At 59.7% G+C, this 18,099-nt stretch overlaps 1 protein-coding gene across 1 annotated transcript; it reads left to right on the top strand.

Annotated features, from left to right (window-relative positions):
* Window positions 1-8,421: 8,421 nt before the first annotated feature.
* On the top strand, window positions 8,422-17,885 carry OVOL1 (ovo like transcriptional repressor 1). Its single transcript, XM_082627208.1, has 4 exons — window positions 8,422-8,732; window positions 15,278-15,495; window positions 17,177-17,366; window positions 17,554-17,885. Exons 1-4 carry the CDS (start codon window positions 8,633-8,635, stop codon window positions 17,847-17,849), a joined length of 804 nt encoding a protein of 267 aa, XP_082483334.1. The 5' UTR covers window positions 8,422-8,632; the 3' UTR covers window positions 17,850-17,885.
* The last annotated feature ends 214 nt before the right edge of the window (window positions 17,886-18,099 follow it).

Genomic DNA, 18,099 nt, shown 5'->3' with positions numbered 1-18,099 from the left:
AGGCGGGTTCCTCTCGGGGGCGAGGCCGTAACGGAGCCACCGCCTCCCCCGCCTTCCGGGCCGCCGCCCCCCTGCCCTCCTGCTGGCAGGTTAAGACTCGTTGGTTTCGCTGGGGCTAACTGTCCCGCTGTGCGCAGGCCCCCCCTTCCCCGGAACAGCCGCAGGCCCAGGCACAGGCGGTGGAGTTGGGTGGGCCTGGGCTCCCGGATGCCAGGGTCCCCTCTGCGCGCGGACTGCAATCTCAGGGCGCTCCGGCGGACAGCGGCCCGGGCCCCGCCCGCGCCTGCCAGACTGCTGAGGATGGCAACCAGCGCGCCCCGCGCCGGCGCCCGGGCGAGGCGCACCCTGCGCCAGCCGCCCGCGGCCTCTGGGGGTGACGCGGATTGGAGTCCTTGGGGCTCCCCGTGTGGCCGCTGTGGGGTGTACAAGGTGCGGTCCCCGGGCGCCCTCAGGAACTGCGCGCCGTGGGCCCGGCTAAACCGGTCGGGCGGGCGCCGCAGGGCTTGGCTTCGCTTCCCCGACGCTGGCCCCGGCTCCCCACCCGCTCGGCTTGGGGGCGCTGAGCCGGCGCCGGGGTCGGGGCAGGCGGAAGCTGCTGACCTTTGGGGGAGGCCGCGCCGACGGTCGGCTAGGGTCGCGGCAGCCAGACCAGGGTAAAGCTGGCGGGGCCAAGTCCCAACCTGCGATGAAGCCGGAAAACAACGGGATGCAGACGTGAGGACTGGCAGGGCCTCTCCGGTCACGGGGCTCACAGCACGCTTAGCACGGACTGGGAAACTGAGGCCTTGCCGCCGCCGGAGATCTGGGGTCAAGCAATACCCGAGCCCAGCACTCTTGACTTCCAGAGGGCTGGAGCAGGGCTGTTTGGGGGCACTCAGAGGGCTGGGCCTGGGGCTCAGCTAGCAGCCCCTCCTGGGTCTAGGGTCCAGGCTGCAGACGCGCCACTGATTGCAGATTTCCAGGGCACAGAACCGCTGGCGTCCAGACCCCACACCCACAGCCCGCCGATCTGAGTAACGCCTCTGGCTCTCATTAGCCCGCTCTGAAGATGAAACAGGCCTGAGCCCCCATGCCAGCGCTGCCAACTAGTTTCTCACCTTTCCCCGCGCTTGGCAGGCCCCTCCCCACTCCCTCCTGCTGCCCTCCAGGTGGGAGGTGGTAGGGAGTGGTGAGGTAGAGCTGGAAAAGAGGCTCTCTGGGTGCCCAGGGTGCCAAGGGGATGGAGACAAGGATCCACCCCAAGGGACAAGTCCAGCTGGAAAACCCAGTCCCAGCTCCTCTGGGCCCTGGCTCAACAGCTGACTCACAGGCGGCAATCCCAAACTACTTCCCTCTAGGTGCCTCAGTTTCCCCACCTATAAAATGGGAGTGATGACTTCGGCCGGAGAGGCTGTGGAGTGGGGCTGCCTGGCTAATTAAATCTAGGATGAAGAGGCCAGGATGACGGCAGCCCTGGGAGGGAAAGCAGCTTGGGGGTAACAGGAGCCTGTCTGGTTTCCCTGTCTGAGGCCCAGAGGGTGCTGATAACTGCACATCCCCAGCCCTTATCACTTACAGGGAGGGAGGAATGATTATTAAACCCCTTTTACAGTTGAGGAGACAGGCTTCAAAGGGTCAGGAACTACAATGCTGGCTCCGGCCCCTGTTCAGCCTCTGACAGCCGCCAGCCTTTCTGAGCCTTTGCTCCTTGGGGCCCAGGGTCTGGAGGGAGGGAACCCACGTGTAGTTCTCGATGCTGTGGTGGGAGCATCCACATGGATTCACTGAGGCTTACAGCACCCTGAGGTACCTGAGGATGGGTACCATTCACAGAGAAGGAAAGAGAGGCCCAGCGGGGTGCAGTCACTTGCTCACAGTCACAGAGCTCCTAAAAGGTGGAGCCGGGACTTCAGGCCACAGCCCGTTGCTATCCCTGACTTGGCCCTCCACTCACACAGCTACCGTCAGCCTTCACCTGCCTGCCCAGAGGTCTGCTTCCTTGTGGGAGGGTGGTGCTGGTACTGCCCCTGGCACAGGCCAGGCATAACATTGAACTCAGACCACCAGCACTGAATCTGCAGTCAGCAAGCCCACCCTCAAGAGTGACCTCCAAGCCGAGAGGGCCCAGGTGTGGCCTGCAGCAAGTGGCTGAGCAGGGAACTCCCCACTCAATGCCCACAACTCATTTCTTCTCTTTCTGCTGAGTTTCCATCCTCCCCAGGGCAGCCCAGTTCTGTGGAGACACTAGGCACACTGAAAAAAGGGAAAGTCAGTTTCCTGAGGAGTCCTGAGTCTCAGTTTTCTCATCTGTAAAATGGGAGATACCCATCCTCACAGCACTACGCACTGGGGATACTGAGATGCTTTAAAAAGAACACATCAATATGCAAATCCATAGAGAGCAGAGTAGTGGGTTCCAGGAGCCGGGGGTTGGGAGGAATGGAGAGTGACTGCTAACGGGTACGGGCTTTCTTTTGGGGTGATGAAAATGTTATGGAAGACAGTGGTGGTGGTTGCACAGCTCTGTGAAGATACTAAAAACCATTGAATTGGGAATTCCCTGGCAGTCCAGTGGTTAGGTCTCCATGTTTTTGCTGCTGAGGGCGCGGGTTCAATCCCTGGTCAGGGAACTAAGGTCCCGCAAGCTGCATAGCACAGCCCAAAACATAAAACCCAAAAACCAAAACAAAACAGAACACTGAACTGTACACTTTTTTTTTTTTTTTTTTTGCGGTATGCAGGCCTCCCACTGTTGTGGCCTCTCCCGTTGCGGAGCACAGGCTCTGGACACGCAGGCTCAGCGGCCATGGCTCACGGGCCCAGCCGCTCCGCGGCATGTGGGATCTTCCCGGACCGGGGCACGAACCCGCGTCCCCTGCATCGGCAGGCGGACTCCCAACCACTGCGCCACCAGGGAAGCCCAAAGGTAGAATTTTTTTTTTTTTTTTTTTTTTTTTTTTTGCGGTACGCGGGCCTCTCACTGTTGTGGCCTCTCCCGTTGCGGAGCACAGGCTCCGGACGCACAGGCTCAGTGGCCATGGCTCACGGGCCCAGCCGCTCCACGGCATGTGGGATCTTCCCGGACCGGGACGCGAACCCGTGTCCCCTTCATCGGCAGGCAGACTCTCAACCGCTGCGCCACCAGGGAAGCCCTGAACTGTACACTTTAAAAGGGTGAGTTTTATGGTATGTGAACTATATCTAAATAAAGCTACTAAAAATGATGTTAAAAGAGGTCCCACATGTACAGAACTTTAATGATGTTAAAAGAGGTCCCACATGTACAGAATCTCTTGACAGCTCTGAGGAGCACACTGGGGGAGAAAGGAACAAACAAGACAAATCAAAATTTCATGGAATAAGAGATTCTGCAGGGACTTCCCTGGCGGTGCAGTGGATAAGACTCTGCGTTCCCAATGCAAGGGGCCCGGGTTCGATCCCTGGTTGGGGAACTAGATCCCACATGCATGCCACAACTAAGAGTTTGCATGCCACAACTAAGGAGCCCATGTGCCGCAACTAAGGAGCAGGCGAGCCACAACTAAGGAGCCCTGGAGCAGCAACTCAGGAGCCAGCCTGCTGCAACTAAGACCCAGTGCAACCAAATAAATAATAAATAAATATTTTTTAAAAAGAGAAATGCTGCAAAAAAGAATAAGAAAATAGGGTAATGGGACAGAAGTGACTGGGGGGACAACGATTTAGCTAGGGCAGTCAGAGAGGACTCTTGGAAGAGGGCACATCTGGCTGCAACCTGAGTAAGGAGAGAGCCAGTCATCAAGTGGGGAAAAGCCTTCTGGGCAGAAGGAGCAACAGAGGAGAGGCGTGAGCTGGGAACAGGACTCGGCCAGTTCAGTGGACAGAGGGCCAGCAGTGTGGCGGGCACACACACAGTCAGTGAGAAGGAAGAAGCACGGGGTCAGGAGGCCAGCTGGGACCAGAGCACGCTGGGCCCCAAGGACTTTATTCAGTTGCGAAGGATCAGGGTGGTAAACGTGGAGACGGAGGCGTGGGAAGATTCCAGATGCTTTGGGAGCTGACAGGACAGAACTCAGCAAGAGATGGAGGTGTCAGTGTCACCCACAGCACGTCACAGTTTGTCAGGGGCTTTGCAGCCTCCACGGGGCTACTGTCAAACAGGGCTGGAAAGGCCACTATTTGAGCCAAGCAGAGGCCTCGGTGGCCAGGGGCACTGTCGGCCTGCTTTAAGGCTGAGTCCATTTTCAAGGGCTGCTAGGCTTCTGGGCAAAAGTGAATCAACAGCATCTCTTGACAGCTGTGAGGAGCACAGCTGGAACTCAGAGCCCCCTGTACAGACAGGGCTTAGCCCAAGTCCCTGGAGACTAAGAGCCTGGGGCAGCCTGACTCCAGGTCCAGTGCTCTGTTCTGCTTGTCCCCTCAGCACAGCTCCCAAAAGCCTTTCTGCCCCGAGCCGCCATGTTTCTAAGCCCCTGCCCCACCCAACCTCATCCCGGCTCTCCCCAGAAGCCTTCTCTGAGAACAGGAAGGGGTTCTTCCAAAACCTCTCCATCCGACTCCTGCCCTAGCTCTCCCTGGGCTACTTGGGAAGGGAGCCGAGCTCTGAAGGCAGCTGCCAGCCACCAGCCTTTGGGGAACATGGTCCTTGCTTCCCTTCACACCCCTGTCCACTGTACCAGAGGCATGGCTACTCATGTCACCTGGAATTAGCACTCATGGCTCTGCCTACAGCTGGCCCAGGCCACCATCCCCTCCTTCTTGGACTATGACGGTAGCCTCCTCACTGGTCTCCCTACTGCCACCCTCAGCACCCGTCCCCTGGTGACGCACTCCTCTCCCCATAGCAGATCCAAGGCTTCCCACCACATTGAGCCTCACATGACAGGACCAACCTGCCTCTCCAGGGTCAGTTCCTACACCTTCCCATCCCCTCATGATCCAGCCCCCTCGCCTTTCGGTTCATCACATACACACACACACACACACAAGCGCTGCTCACTCCTGCTCTGGGGCCTTTGTGCCACCTGATCCATTTACGGATCAGGCTCTGCACAGCTGGCTCCTACCTCTCATTCAGATCTCAGCGCCCCTCGCCTGTCACCAGCCCATCACTAGTTAAATGTCCTGCAACACACTAATCATTTCCTTATTCTTTGTTTGCCTTGTATCACAGGATACCCAGTGCTAGCATATAGTAGGTGTTCAATGAATATTTGTTGATTGAATTAAGGAAGGAGAGAACGATATCGAACTGGCACTGTGTGAACAGAGCAGAAGGTGCCTGCCCTTATGGAGCTCACAGTTCAGCTCAGTGTTTACCCAAGTTCAAACACATTGTCTGGTTCATAAACCACAGGCCACGCACTGGCAGCCCATGAGTCAAATCTGTCCCACGAATGTATTTTATTTGACTCATTCCATGTTTTAAAAAAAAAAGCTAGGGCTTCCCTGGTGGTGCAGTGGTTAAGAATCCGCCTGCCAATGCAGGGGACATGGGTTCGAGCCCTGGTCCAGGAAGATCCCACATGCCGCAGAGCAGCTGGGCCCATGTGCCACAATTACTGAGGCCCAGGCACCTAGAGCCCATGCTCCACAACAAGAGAAGCCACCACAATGAGAAGCTCGTGCACTACAACGAGCCCCTACTCTCTGCAGCTAGAGAAAGCCCGATGCAGCAATGAAGACCCAAAGCAGCCAAAAATAAATAAATTAATTAAATTAAAAAAAAAAAAAGCTACGTCAACATTTAAAAACTGGTAGATTTGGGGGACTTCCCTGGTGGTTCAGTGATTAGGACTCTGCGCTTTCACTGCTGAGGGCCCGGGTTTGATGCCTGGTCAGGGAACTAAGATCCTGCAAGCTGTGCAGCGTGGCCAATAAATAAATAAATAAACAAATAAATAAAATTAAAATTGGTATATTTCACACATAAATCTGGATTTCTGGTTTCCAAATGGACAAAAGTGGCAACGCTGGGTTTCTGTGCTTGGATGACATGCTTGTCACTGGTCCTTTAGATAGTCACATTCTCCATGCCCCCCCCCATCTCTGAGAGTTGCCCTTTATCACACTGAACTTGCACTATAGCTTTCCTCATAATAAAGAAATTTGCTTTGTATTTATACCTCTAGCAAATTTGGAACATAAGAGGCTGAATGTGTCACATGAGTCAAGAAACATAGGATATTCATTCATCCAACAAATATTTATTGACAACCCACTATGTGCCAGGCACAGCTCTAGATACTGGAGATACAGCAGTGGACAGCATGGACGAATATCCCTCCCTCCTGGGGCCTCGATCCATGCACTGTGTAACTTTCTTTCCACAAGTGGAGACATTCGAGTTGTTCCCCCGATGAGAAAAACTGCCTGTGTCCAGCATCATGTACAAAACTTCATCAGAGTTTCCACGAAGCCCCTACTGTGTCCCAGCCCGTCAGGGTCTGGTACAACCAAAGTGCTCAATAAATATTTGTTGGGTGAATGAACTAAGTTCACCTCTCTCCCAGACAGTGTTAGTCAAACTTATTTGCCCAGGATATATTCAAAAGACAAGCAAGTAGCAGGTGCTCGCTTAATGTCAACTGAACGGAAGGGTCCAGGGTAAGAGTGGAGGGTTGACAAGGGAAGCGGAGCCTGGGAAAAGAAGGGGAAGGGGGCAAACATTAGTGCCCCTGCCAGAGCTCACACCATCCTCACCGTGGACCCAAGAGGTAGATGATGGGATTCTCAGGTGACAGACGAGGATACAGCCTGGAAAGGAAAGCCCCTTGGCCAGACTTGCAGGTTCCAGGAAGGAGTAGAGGAGGAGGCCCATCTGCCCCCAAAGTCCACACCTTCCCTACCCACCCAGGGAGTGCTCTACGGAAGTCCAGTGGGCGCATGTAAAGGGTCTCTGGAAGCCTCCCCCTTGAAAAACTACCTTCTTCCACTAGACGCCTGGAAGTCCACCATAAGCAGGCTGCTCCTCTTCTGACTCCTGACTTTTGAACTGTGTGAATTCACTTATCAGATTCATTTCCTCCTAATCTGTTCCAGCAAACATTTAATATGTGAGAAAGGTGTATGTGTGGTAGGGGCTCTGAAATATTATTCTGTTTTACATGGGGGAAGGGAGAGAGCTAACAAGAGGAAGGGGTCCCATGCCTGCCCTTACTAGTTCAGCTGGTAAAGGAAGCCCAGTGGCCGAAGGGGCACAGTTACTGTGCCTCATGGAGGCCACCAAGTGCTCCTCAGCTTCTGAGGAGGGTGGGGCCTCCCTCCAGGAGGCGGGTCCTGGGACTGGGCAAAGCATGATGAATGGCTGGAGTAAGGGGTCCCAGGCTGAGCCTCAGCCAAGGCTGGGCTCTGGGGACAAGACATGAGCTCCCTGACTGCCGTGGCTGCAGTCAGATAAAGTAAGTTGGTCCTCTGCCCTCGGCTCACCTCCAGCCTTGCTGCACCTGAACTCCGGCCATTTGGGACAAAGATGAGGGCTCTGGGGCGTGGGGTGTGGGGGGCGGCGGTATAAGCCCCAGTGACTAGGTGCTGGGGTCTTTCGGGGTCACGGTGGACTCGGAACGGTTTAAACGCCCCTTCCTCCACGAAACCTTCCACACTTGCCCGGCCAGAAGGCGGGTTCTCGGCAGGGCTCGGCGCCCGGCCCTACGGGTGCTCTCCGCTTTGTATTGCGGCCCGGCGAGGCCCGGCCTGCCCGCCCACCGTGCCCCGCGTGCCTTTCCGAACGGAGCCGGCGACCAGCAAATACCTCCCTCTGGGCTGAACCACGAATTGCTCAGCCAGGCGTTTGGGACCCGGGGCCGCCTGGGCCCGAGCCCGGTTCAACAAGTGTGGGCCGGGCCGCCCAGTCCCGCCCGACGGCTTCACGCCTCCCCAGGCGCCCGGGGCGCGCCGGGCCGGGCCCAGTCGGGCGAGTTTCACTTCATCGCCCTTAGAACGTGTGAGCGCCGAATAACATTGTCCCTTCCCCTCCCTCCCCTCCTCTGCTCCCTTCGAAACTCCGAAACTCCGGTAGGCGAACGCTAGCACTCCCGCTGGGAGGTCCCCGTTGGGCAGCGGCCGGGCCGGCTGGGCAGCGGTGTGCTAGGGGCCCTGCGCCCGCCCCCCGCCCCCTCCCGGCCACCCCGCCCAGCCCGCGAGGCCACCTCACCGGCAGCGGAATGGAAACCGGTTCGACAGGTAACAAATAGGTGGGTTGTCACCGTTATTTCCCAACGCATGCGCCGTCGCTCCCCGGGCCACTCCAAGCTAATTAGCTCAGATCACCCCCCCCTCCCCGCCCCAGCCACCAACACACGCCGCCGCGAGCCAATAAAGCGTGAACTCGTCCGTCCTGCTCGCACTTTAAGACTTCCCGAGCGGACGCGAGGGACGCCAGTCGCGCCAGGAGAAGCATACCTGCCGCTTTCCCCGCCGCCCGGTGCACCTGGCTGCAGGGGACCTCGTTCAGACGGAGGACGGCGACAGCTCCGCCGAGTTGAAACGGGCGCGCGCCGTCCCGGTCACGGCCTCGCGGCGCAACGCGGGACGCTTTGGCGACTTCTTCTCCGACCTGCTCCCCCACCCCCACCCCCGCCCGCCTCCCGCCCGCCTCCAGCCCGGCCAGGGAAAGGTGGGACTGCTCCGGCCCTAGTTACGGAAGCGGCCGGTACCCGGCGAGGAGGGTTCGAAAATGCCCCGCGCGTTTCTGGTGAAGAAGACGTGCGTCTCCACGTGCAGGAGGAACTGGAGCGAGCTCCCCGACGAGGAGCGCGGCGAGATATACGTGCCAGGTGAGGCGCCCAGTCCGCGCGCCCCGAGCCCCGCGCCGCCGAGAGGGCGGCGGGGCCCCGTCGAGCGGCCGGCGTGCGGGGCGCAGTGGCGCGGAGCCCGGCGGCCGGCGCAGCTGGGGCGCCCTATTTAATGTTTAAGCGGCCGCTGCCCCGTTAGCCCGCGGCGCGGCCGACCCCGGGCGCGGGGGGAAGGGAGGGCAGGGCCGGCGGAAGGAGCGGCCATGAGGGGGCGGGGGTGAGCGCGGGGGGCTGCCAGGTGGGGGCGACAGCGGTTCCCAGGACCCCGGGGGGGCGGGAGGCAGGCCTGTCCGAGGCGCGCGGGCCCGCGCGGTGCCGCCCTCCCGTCCACCGGTCCGAGCCGCGGCGCAGGGGAGGCAACGGGGTGTGTCACCGCTCAGGCAACCCTCCACTCTCGTATCGTAAATCCCGAAAGCCGGGACTTTTATGAGGCGGGAGGAGGGCACTGGAGCGGTGCCACTTCGGGGGGCAGGGAGCGAGCTGGAGTTTCTCCTGAGATTTGTGCAAAATGTAAGAGAAGACTGAGTTGAAGCCACCTTCATTGATCTCTCCCTCTCACCCACAACACTGGCTGCCAGAAGGTCCCCGTGAGGGTGGGGCAAGGCAGGAGCTCCGAGCCGTGGGGAGCGCGAGACGGTGGGGAAGGCGCCGAGCTGCACCCCACTAGCCCTGAAGACAAAAGTGGGATCAGCTCTCATCTCTGTTAGAAACGCGCCTCCTTCGACCTTGCAGACGACACCACTGAGCTGAGAGGGGTTTTAAGGAGCCCACCCCACAGCCAGGGAGCAGCCCCGGGGGAAGCTGGGGCACCCAGTTTATTTTCAGAAGACGCCTTGACAGCGTGGGAGTCAACTGGGGATGAGTAACCCCAGTTGTTTCTTCCTCCAGTGGCATCTTCCACGTTAGCCCCAAGACCTCTTCTGCGCCTTCGGTCCTCCCCCGCCCCTAACAGAATCTTTGGTCGGGAGCCAGTTTCCGTCGGAACTCCCCTTCCCCAGGCCTTGGGGGTGGGGCGCGGGATGCGCTGAACACATTGCCCAGCGCCTCCAACGGGGGAGAGGTTGTAATTAACCAACCGACTTTGACCCTTGATCTGCACGTTCTCCTGCATCGCCCCGGGCCTTGTAGCAGAGTGGTGAAATGAGCGGGGTGAGGGGCCCTGTGAGGGCTCTTGCCTCGGTTTCTCTCCTGAATAAATTGTTGGAGACTGTGGGTGTAGTGGTGGCCTGACGACCGTCAGGATCCTATGGCCTACAGGGCCGGTGGGGTGTTTCACAGCTTAGCCTTATCTCAAGTGCCTAGGCCCCTATCGACAGCCTCCTTAAAAGGTCGGAATGCGCCAGCAGTCCTGATGACCCCAGTGGGGAAACTGACAGAAAGGGAAGTGAGCTGCCTGCCTCCACACCGGAGGCGGAGGGTGTGGGCCCAGGATTCTGTGTAGAGTTTCTTCTCCAAGTTCCCTGGGGAGTTGATCGGTGTTCCACCTCCAGAAGGGCCATGTGAGGGGGTGAGGGACGCGACCCCCCTTCCTTGCTCCTGCCTCCTCCCTCACCTGTGTGTCTGACTTGCTGCTTAGCTGCTCCTTGGGATCTGATAAACCGAACTTGGACTGTGTTAAAGGTGAGCGGAGCCTTGCTCGAGACTAGAGTGTTGTTATTTTTAGTTTTATTTCACATCCCAATCAGTAACAGATCATGTGTTGATTTTTACAAAGGACAAAGGAATTTTGTTTGTTCAAATCATTGACTTCCTTGCATCCTAGTGATTTTCCCCAGCACAGTTCTGGTGGCCATAGTGGGCGTGGCAGGGGAGACCCGCACCCAGGGGCTGTCCCATCAGGTACACAGGATGGTCTGTGCCACCTGCTGCTGCTGTCCAGGTGAGGGGAGCCGCTCACTCTGCAGAATCACCCTGGATGTGGGGTGGGGTCTAACCTAGAGGTGCAGGTGACAGTTTGCCAGGGAGAGTTCTGTGGGCTCAAGCAAAGAGTAGAAGTCAGAGAACTTACTTTTGCCTCTCAAAACCATGTGGCCCACTAGAGAGTTTTCCCACAGTTTTTGGAAATGAGAAAGGGAATGTTCTCGGGCCACGCTCGGGTGCCTCAGATGGCTAGAGGGTGGGGAGTGTGTTTTGTGGTGGCCTGTCCCCTGACTGGGCCATTCCATCACCAGCCGACCGTGACCCTAAGAGCCGCTTGGGCACGTTTCCTTCACCCCACCTCACAGACTCAGCACGTTGTGACCAAGTAAGCATTGACCCCATCCGGTCCCACTGGGAGAGGCACCGGGAGGGCTGGGGAATGAAGCGTTTGAGGTCTGACCTTCCCGCCAGGGCCCCCTGAGACCCTTAGAGCAGCAAAGAATGCCTGGAAAGAAAGTGTTTACTGACTGAAGATCCTGGGCCCCGGCCTGGCTGCTCTGACTCCAGGGCCCCAGTCTGACCTGCACTCCAGCCTCTTCTCTGAGGCACAATTCTAGAGGTTTCCCACCCTCAGTCCCCTGGGCCTCACTCTCCTGCCAGAGCTGAGGGAAAAGCCCAGAAGTGGGCACAGGGCCTGGAAGGCTGCAGGGGTGGGCGACGGCACCGCTCACGCCAGGAGCACTGAAAGGGTTCATGGCTAAGTTGCCACCTGTCTGGCCCTCGAGCCCTTGCCCTCCATCTCCCCTGGCATTTCTCCTTCGTTGTGTCATTATAGACTGTGGAGTGCAGGGACTGATGCTGGTTTCTTGACGATGAACCCAGGCCCTTGTACCCAGGGGCTAATTTCCATCTCCTAGACCTAAGGGGAAGCTCCAGGAATGGGGATGAAGTGGGGTTCTCCAGGCCCCTGCTGAGAGGAATCTCAAAAGGCCAGGAAGGCACTGGAGGGCGGACCAGGCCTGGAAGCTGAATGACATGCTCCAGCCATGAGCATCCTGGGGCCTCTTCCCTACCTCCCCCCCCAAAACCGCACCCCCACCTCCCCACTTCAGACGGAGCGTCTGCAGTCTGTTCTGCCAGTTCATCAGCACATGCCTACCCCAGGGGGGCCAGCCAGGCTGAGGTGCGTGGGACTGGAGCGTCCTCAGCCTGGCTCTGACTAGGCAGTGTGGGCACCTGGGCAGCTCTTTCTGGGCCGAGTTAGAAAGGCTGAGAAGGTCAGCTTTGGGCCCCAGAGTACACATGTAGGGGCGCGAGGGAGTGGAGTTGGGGAGAGATTATGCCTCTGACCGTGATTATTCTGATTCCTGGGAAGTGCTGGCAGTGAGGGACGCGTCTGCCGAGCTCTCCGGGGGAGCAAGGCTGGGAGGGTAGACAGCCAGCCCACGGATGGGTACGGTGGGCTAGATGGGATTCCTAGCTGTCCCACAGGGTGCCGTCACCCAAGCTGACAGGCTGTTTGTCCCTAGCTTGGGTGACCTGAGGCAGAATCCTGCCAGACCGTTTGTCCCAGAAAGAGAGCAGGTGAGGCCGAGTCCTCTGGGCACAGGGAGGACGGGAGCAAAGCACGGCCATTGTTGATGTCAGGCTTCTTCTTTAACTCTCTTCATGCTCAGCAAGTATCGTGTGGCATCCCACAGGGGTGCCAGCCCCGTGCTGCATGGGAGGAAGGGAAGGAAGGACGCCAACACAGTACGGTTCCGCCGGTTGCAGCGTTCGCCCTGGTGTGAGGCTGAGGTGCACGGGGTTGGTTAACTTCACTGTGGACGCGGCATGAGGAACGGTTGGGAAACGGGGGAAGATCCTGCCTGAGAGAAAACTTGGCGTTCACAGAATGGAAACGACAGGCTGAGAGATGGGCCCGTTGTGTTTCCAGGGCTGCCCAGCTCTGCCAGTTGGCTGGCACTGGCTCCCTTTCAGGCCCCTGCTAGCTGACTTGGGGGCCAGAGGAGACGGGCACAGGGGACCCTGCCCTTCCTGATAAGGGTGCAAGACCGCCTAACGCCAGCTTGGGCTGTGCTGACACACTGGGCTCCCCCACCGCCGCTTCCAGGTCGGCAGCAGCCCCAGCCCGTGGCTAGGTGTCCTCACATCTGCTTCACCCGCTCTCCCCAGAGAGCCTAGGGGCAGGCCTCGTGCCCAGCCCTGGCCTGAGGCCTTGGATAGCGTAGGACCTGGCACCCTGTCTGGTATTTGGGCCAGGAGCTTTCAATCCAAGAGAGAGGGGACTTGCTGAAGGCCTCGGGTGGGAAGCTGCTCTGGGCCCAGTGCCCACATGTCATCCAGGTGGAGGCATGTTGAGCCGACAGGGAAGTCGTGCAGCCCCTGAGGGGGTAGGGAGAGGACCTTGCCACACTCTTCAGCTGCGGGCGGGCGATGAGTGGCCGCAGCGGCCGCCACCTTGCCGGAAACATCTAATTAGGGGACAGAGAGCAGCACAAGCAGGGCCCAACCAGTTCTGCTTGATGCCGCTCGGTGACACCCAGTGATAGGCACAGTGGCAGGGACACGCTCTGGGGGTGGCAGGAAGACGGGTTTGGCGGGGTGGGTGGGATGAGGCGACCGTCCCCACCCTGGCGGCCTCACCTGCCCCTCGCTCGGGAAGAGCGGCACAGGGGCAGAGCAGGCAGGCCCGCTCCCTGTCCCCGGTTCCCCAGCGCTGTCATTTCAGGGCTTCTGCGGAACGGGAGAGGCAGGCCTGGGAAACAGGTCTCCCCCTAAACCTGCTTAGATCCTCAGAGCCCTCACCATGGACCCCACTCTAGTGGAGCCAGGGAGCCAAGGGTGACAACTCGTTTGAGCGCAAACCGGTTAACCCTCACCTGTTGTCACTCCTCCCTCTGCTGCTCCGTGTGCAGGCTCTGCGGCCCTGCTCCAACTTTTGGGAGCCTTGATCTCGCTCTCTGATACTGAAAGACAGAAGAGGGTAGAGGTTCCTGTTTGTCTCTACCTGGATTGAGAAATGGAAATTGTAATCCAGTTTTGAACTCTCAGCCAAGATCTCAATAGCTGGTAATCTGGCATAAATTGAAGCTGCCAACACTCTTGACACGCCCACCCTCCGGCAGGCCCTATCCCTGTACACAGACAGCTGTCACTGTGGGAGGACGGGGGGCGGGGGGGGCCTCTGAGAGCTCCGGCCTGACGTCCAGCCGTCCAGGGCTTGGAGAGAGGCCAGGCCAGGGCCAGGTGCTGGTGAATCAACTCCCGGAATGAGGTGGCACATTAGAGTCCCCAGACGGACAGACAGACGGCGCCAGTGCCAGCAGAACGGGTTTGGGTGGCGGGCAGGCGCATTCTTCCCGTCAGAACTTTGTTGTGTTTGAAGGGGGCGAGGGTGGGGGTCTCTCCCGAAACTTGGGTGCCTTCATATTCGCCCTTCCGCCGTGGGTGTGTCCTCTGCTTCCAGCCTCGCCCGCTGCATCCTGCTGGGGGCCGCCCCTCCCTGGGACCCCGTCCACTGACTCACCGGCCAGGGGCTGCGGGCGCAGGGGGCCTTCTTCATGGTCTGAGACCCTAAGTCAATCTGCTAAGCCCCTCTCCCTGAAGCCCACTCATCCTTTCCTTCCTGTGCCCCTCTTGATTTTTCCTTCTGAGCCTTGGAAAATGTTCCTAGCTTAGCCCCTTCGGGAGAAAAATACTGACCAAACTGTAACATTAGATTGTTTGCCTCGGCTCTGGGGGTTTGAGACTTGTCTCCTCTGTGTCACTCGGGAGGGCTGCCCTCCTGTCGAGTCAGGACGAGGGCCAAGCCTCTCCGGCCCTGTTTAGCGTGAGGTGTCTGCCGCGGGGAGCAGCGCGTCAAAGGGCTGCCGGTATTGCCGGTACCACTGCAGCTGCCGTGCGAAGGGCGGGAGCCCAGCCCTCAAAGCGCCACAGCGACCAAGCAAGTGAGCGGTCCCTGCTCTGGGGGAGGCTTGCGTAACAGCTGGGCAGGCTGCCCAGGAGACTGTTAGGCCGCATCCACCTGCTGCTCCCTGACCTCCTCCCTGCCCTGCCCCACCCGGCCTGCTCGCCTGCTAAGCTGGGCCAGCGGGAGTGGGGAGCCTGGAGCCCCAGTGAGCTGCAACGTCAGGGACAGACCACCCTGAAGGAGAGAGGGGTTAGGACCACCCGTTCCCCACGGCCAGCAGCTAAATCTGCCTGGAAGAGAGGCCCGGAGTGGCACAGACCACCGGGACCCTTCTGGGGCAGCGATGAGTCCCTGGGTCCAGGGCCTCCAGTGGTGCCCTTTGTCCCTGCAGGAGTGTGGATGAGGTCTGGAATCCAGAGGGACTGGCCCAGGTGGGGCAGGCAGACAGCTTGGGAAGAATAATTGGCAGGGCAGGTTCGGTCCTCCCAGTTCCGCTAAGACACAAATTACTCAGCGGGCAGGCCTGTGGGCCGCGGAGCTTAGCTGGCGTCACCTGTAATTACCTTAATGGGGTGGGGGGAGGGAGGTGCGGCATGCAGTGGGCTGGGGGCAGCCCTGCTCTGCCACATGCCTGCAAGGGGTGGGACAGCGGCTCCAGGTTCCAGCCAGCTTACTGCCAGGGAACCTTCCGGAAATCCCATGCAATCCCCTTTTCTCCACCAAGCCCCTCACTTGGCTGTTCTTCTCTTCGCAGTCAGCCTAGGCTTCTGCCCACCACAGCCCTACAGGGAGCCAGAGCCATCAGTGGCCGAACCCCCTTCTTGCCCCCTGGCTTTGGACATGAGCCTTCGGAACTCCGGCTATAGTGTGACGCCCGGGCCCTGCGTGGTGGCCCAGCTGCCCTCCGAAGACACGAGCCGCCTGGCAGACCCACAGAGCAGGGACCATGGCTTCCTGCGCACCAAGACGAAGGTACTGACCCTCACACTGTCTCCAACGACCAGGGGCACGTGTATCCTCCTGGGTCCAGCCCACGAGACGTGGCACAAATGAGACTTAAGCAGAGATTGGCCTTGGATCTGGGTCTAGGTTTCTGCAGAGAAGTGAACCTCACTGGACGGGGGTGGGAAAGAAGAGAAGTGGGTCGGAAGTGAGAACGTCCATGCGCTGGGAAGAAGCAGTGAGGTTCCAAAGACGCTTAACCCTTTGGAGTCCTCTCTGGGGGCTGTTTAGCTTCGTTTCTGGTCTTGAGGGGAGGCACCTCTTTACACAGAAGTCCTAGGAGAAGCGGGGAAGTGTGAGCCTGGCTCTGCAAGCTGGCCTGGGCCTGCGTCTCCGCCGCCTGAGAGTGAGGTCTGGAGTCTGCTCAGTGGTCGACTCCCTGCGCAAGTGCCCGGCGGCAGTCTCCGCCTCGCCCAAGTGTGTGCTTCCATCCCAGAGCCTTGTGTCTGGGGTGGGGCCTGGTGAGCGCCCACTGCTCAGCAGCCGAGGCAGGAAGGAGCTCACAGGAATGCCCCTGCTTTCCAGCGTGCAAACAGCAGGGCTGTCTCTGGCTGGGCCTGCATTCCTGAAAGCTCCGGGATCTGGAAGCAGTCATCTAGAGGAAGGGCTCCCGTGGAGCTTTCCTATGAGCCAAGAGACTGAAGGAAACTGGCCGTGCAATGCTGTTCCTGCCTCTCTTACCTGCGGAGGCCACATGTTGTAACCAGAGGGGAATCGCCATGACATGTGCTGGGCGGTTGGCCGGGGAGCTGACACAGTGCCCCTGATCCCCGAGGGCCCTTCCTCCCACCCCTTAATCCCAGTGGCTAGGGAGCGCGTGGAGAGAGAGAGCAGGGGGCACAGGACAGCAGATGTGCCAGGGGAGCGAGTCCTGACCCCAAAGGGCTTGATTAGCTAGCAACAAGGTATTTACCCGGTGCCAGAAGCAGTGCAGGGCCAGAAGGCACAGGGTGATGGGGTGCACCCGGTGCCCAGGGAGCTCGGGAGGAGTGGCCAGCGACAAGGCCACCACAAAGCACAAGTAACCTCTGAACATTCACAGAGGGCATTGAGGCCACGTCTCCACTTCTGAACAGCTGTTCCATAATTACAAAGAAAATGAAAAATGTTGATAAGCAAGAGAGTCATCAGGGTGGCAAAGGGACTCAGTCAGACCAGACCACGTCAGGCTCAAGTAAGGCCAGGGGCTGGGCTGGCCTGCGAGGGGACTCCAGGCTCCCAGCGGTGGCCTCAGCCTGGGAAGGCTGCACGGAGACCGCGTTGTGGGCACTCTTCCCTGTCCTAAGGTATAGAATGGGAACAGAGAGCAGAAACCACAGAGAAAGATTTGGGCTCAGTGAAGGGAGGACTTTCTAACAGGTAGAGTTACTGAATCGGGCTGTTTCTGTGGGGAGCTGGACACCCATCTCTAGAGATGGTAAGGAAGGGGCTGGGTGGCGGCCCCGCGCAGAGACTCAGGAACCCAACAGGAGGCGGACCTTCCTTCCAGTCCCACCACCAGACCTCTGGGAGCCAGTGGCACAGAGGTGTGGCCTCTGGGGTGGGCACCGCCCTCCTCACGTGGCTGGGGGCTGGTGTGTGTGTCCTCCCAGTCTGCCACCTGCAGCCCCAACTCCTGGGTGTCCGTCACAAACCCCGTCCTCGCCCACAGGTGACCCTGGGCGACACTCCCAGTGGAGACCTCTTCACCTGCCACATCTGCCAGAAGGCCTTCACGTACCAGCGCATGCTGAATCGCCACATGAAGTGTCACAACGACGTCAAGAGGCACCTATGCACCTACTGCGGGAAGGGCTTCAACGACACCTTCGACCTGAAGAGGCACGTGCGCACCCACACCGGTAAGAGGAGCCCGCCCGGCGGAGGCCAAGGCTGCGGCCACCGCGCTGCTGTCCTGGGCCCCGGGGGGCCTGGGAGCTATGGGCGGACGTCCTCCGCGGCTCGCTGGGGAGCTGGAGTCGGGCGGGCCTCCGGGCGCTCCTCTGCCGCGGAGTCGGGTCCCTGACGCCAACGCTGCCCTCCCCGCAGGCGTGCGGCCCTACAAATGCAGCCTGTGTGACAAGGCCTTCACGCAGCGCTGCTCCCTGGAGTCTCATCTCAAGAAGATCCACGGCGTGCAGCAGAAGTACGCGTACAAGGAGCGGCGGGCCAAGCTGTACGTGTGCGAGGAGTGCGGCTGCACGTCCGAGAGCCAGGAGGGCCACGTCCTGCACCTGAAGGAGCGCCACCCTGACAGCCCGCTGCTGCGCAAGACCTCCAAGAAGGTGGCCGTGGCCCTGCAGGACACCGTCACCTCCCTGCTGCAGAGCAGTCACCACCTCTGAGCGGCGGCGCCCCGGCCTGGGCAGCCCCGAGAAGGCGAGGGTCGCCTTCCTGCCGCCCGGCCAGCCCGCCCTCTGCAGCCTCCTGCCGGAACGCCGGTGACCAGGCGTGGAGCCCGTGGGCACACGTGCTCGCTCAGGCCGGCACTGACCTCTGCTCGCATTTGCGTCGGTGTCTGGGGGGCAGACGTGTGTAAGTGTGGGGCGGGGCGGGGCGGGCCAGGGCTGCCTTCGATTTGAAGCAGCTCGGGTC

The sequence above is a fragment of the Mesoplodon mirus genome, assembly GCF_964341445.2.
Source record: "Mesoplodon mirus genome assembly, chromosome: 7".
In the NCBI taxonomy this organism is placed as follows: Eukaryota; Metazoa; Chordata; class Mammalia; order Artiodactyla; family Ziphiidae; genus Mesoplodon; species Mesoplodon mirus.
This window is presented reverse-complemented; position numbering and strand designations above follow the sequence as displayed.

What these genes read in the sequence shown, in the direction of transcription:
- OVOL1 (XM_082627208.1), top strand. Translation starts at nt 8,633, where the DNA reads ATGCCCCGCGCGTTTCTGGTGAAGAAGACGTGCGTCTCCACGTGCAGG. An exon ending in CGGCGAGATATACGTGCCAG is followed by an intron (nt 8,733 to 15,277) that starts GTGAGGCGCCCA and finishes TTCTCTTCGCAG; the next exon opens with TCAGCCTAGGCTTCTGCCCA. An exon ending in GCACGTGCGCACCCACACCG is followed by an intron (nt 17,367 to 17,553) that starts GTAAGAGGAGCC and finishes CCCTCCCCGCAG; the next exon opens with GCGTGCGGCCCTACAAATGC.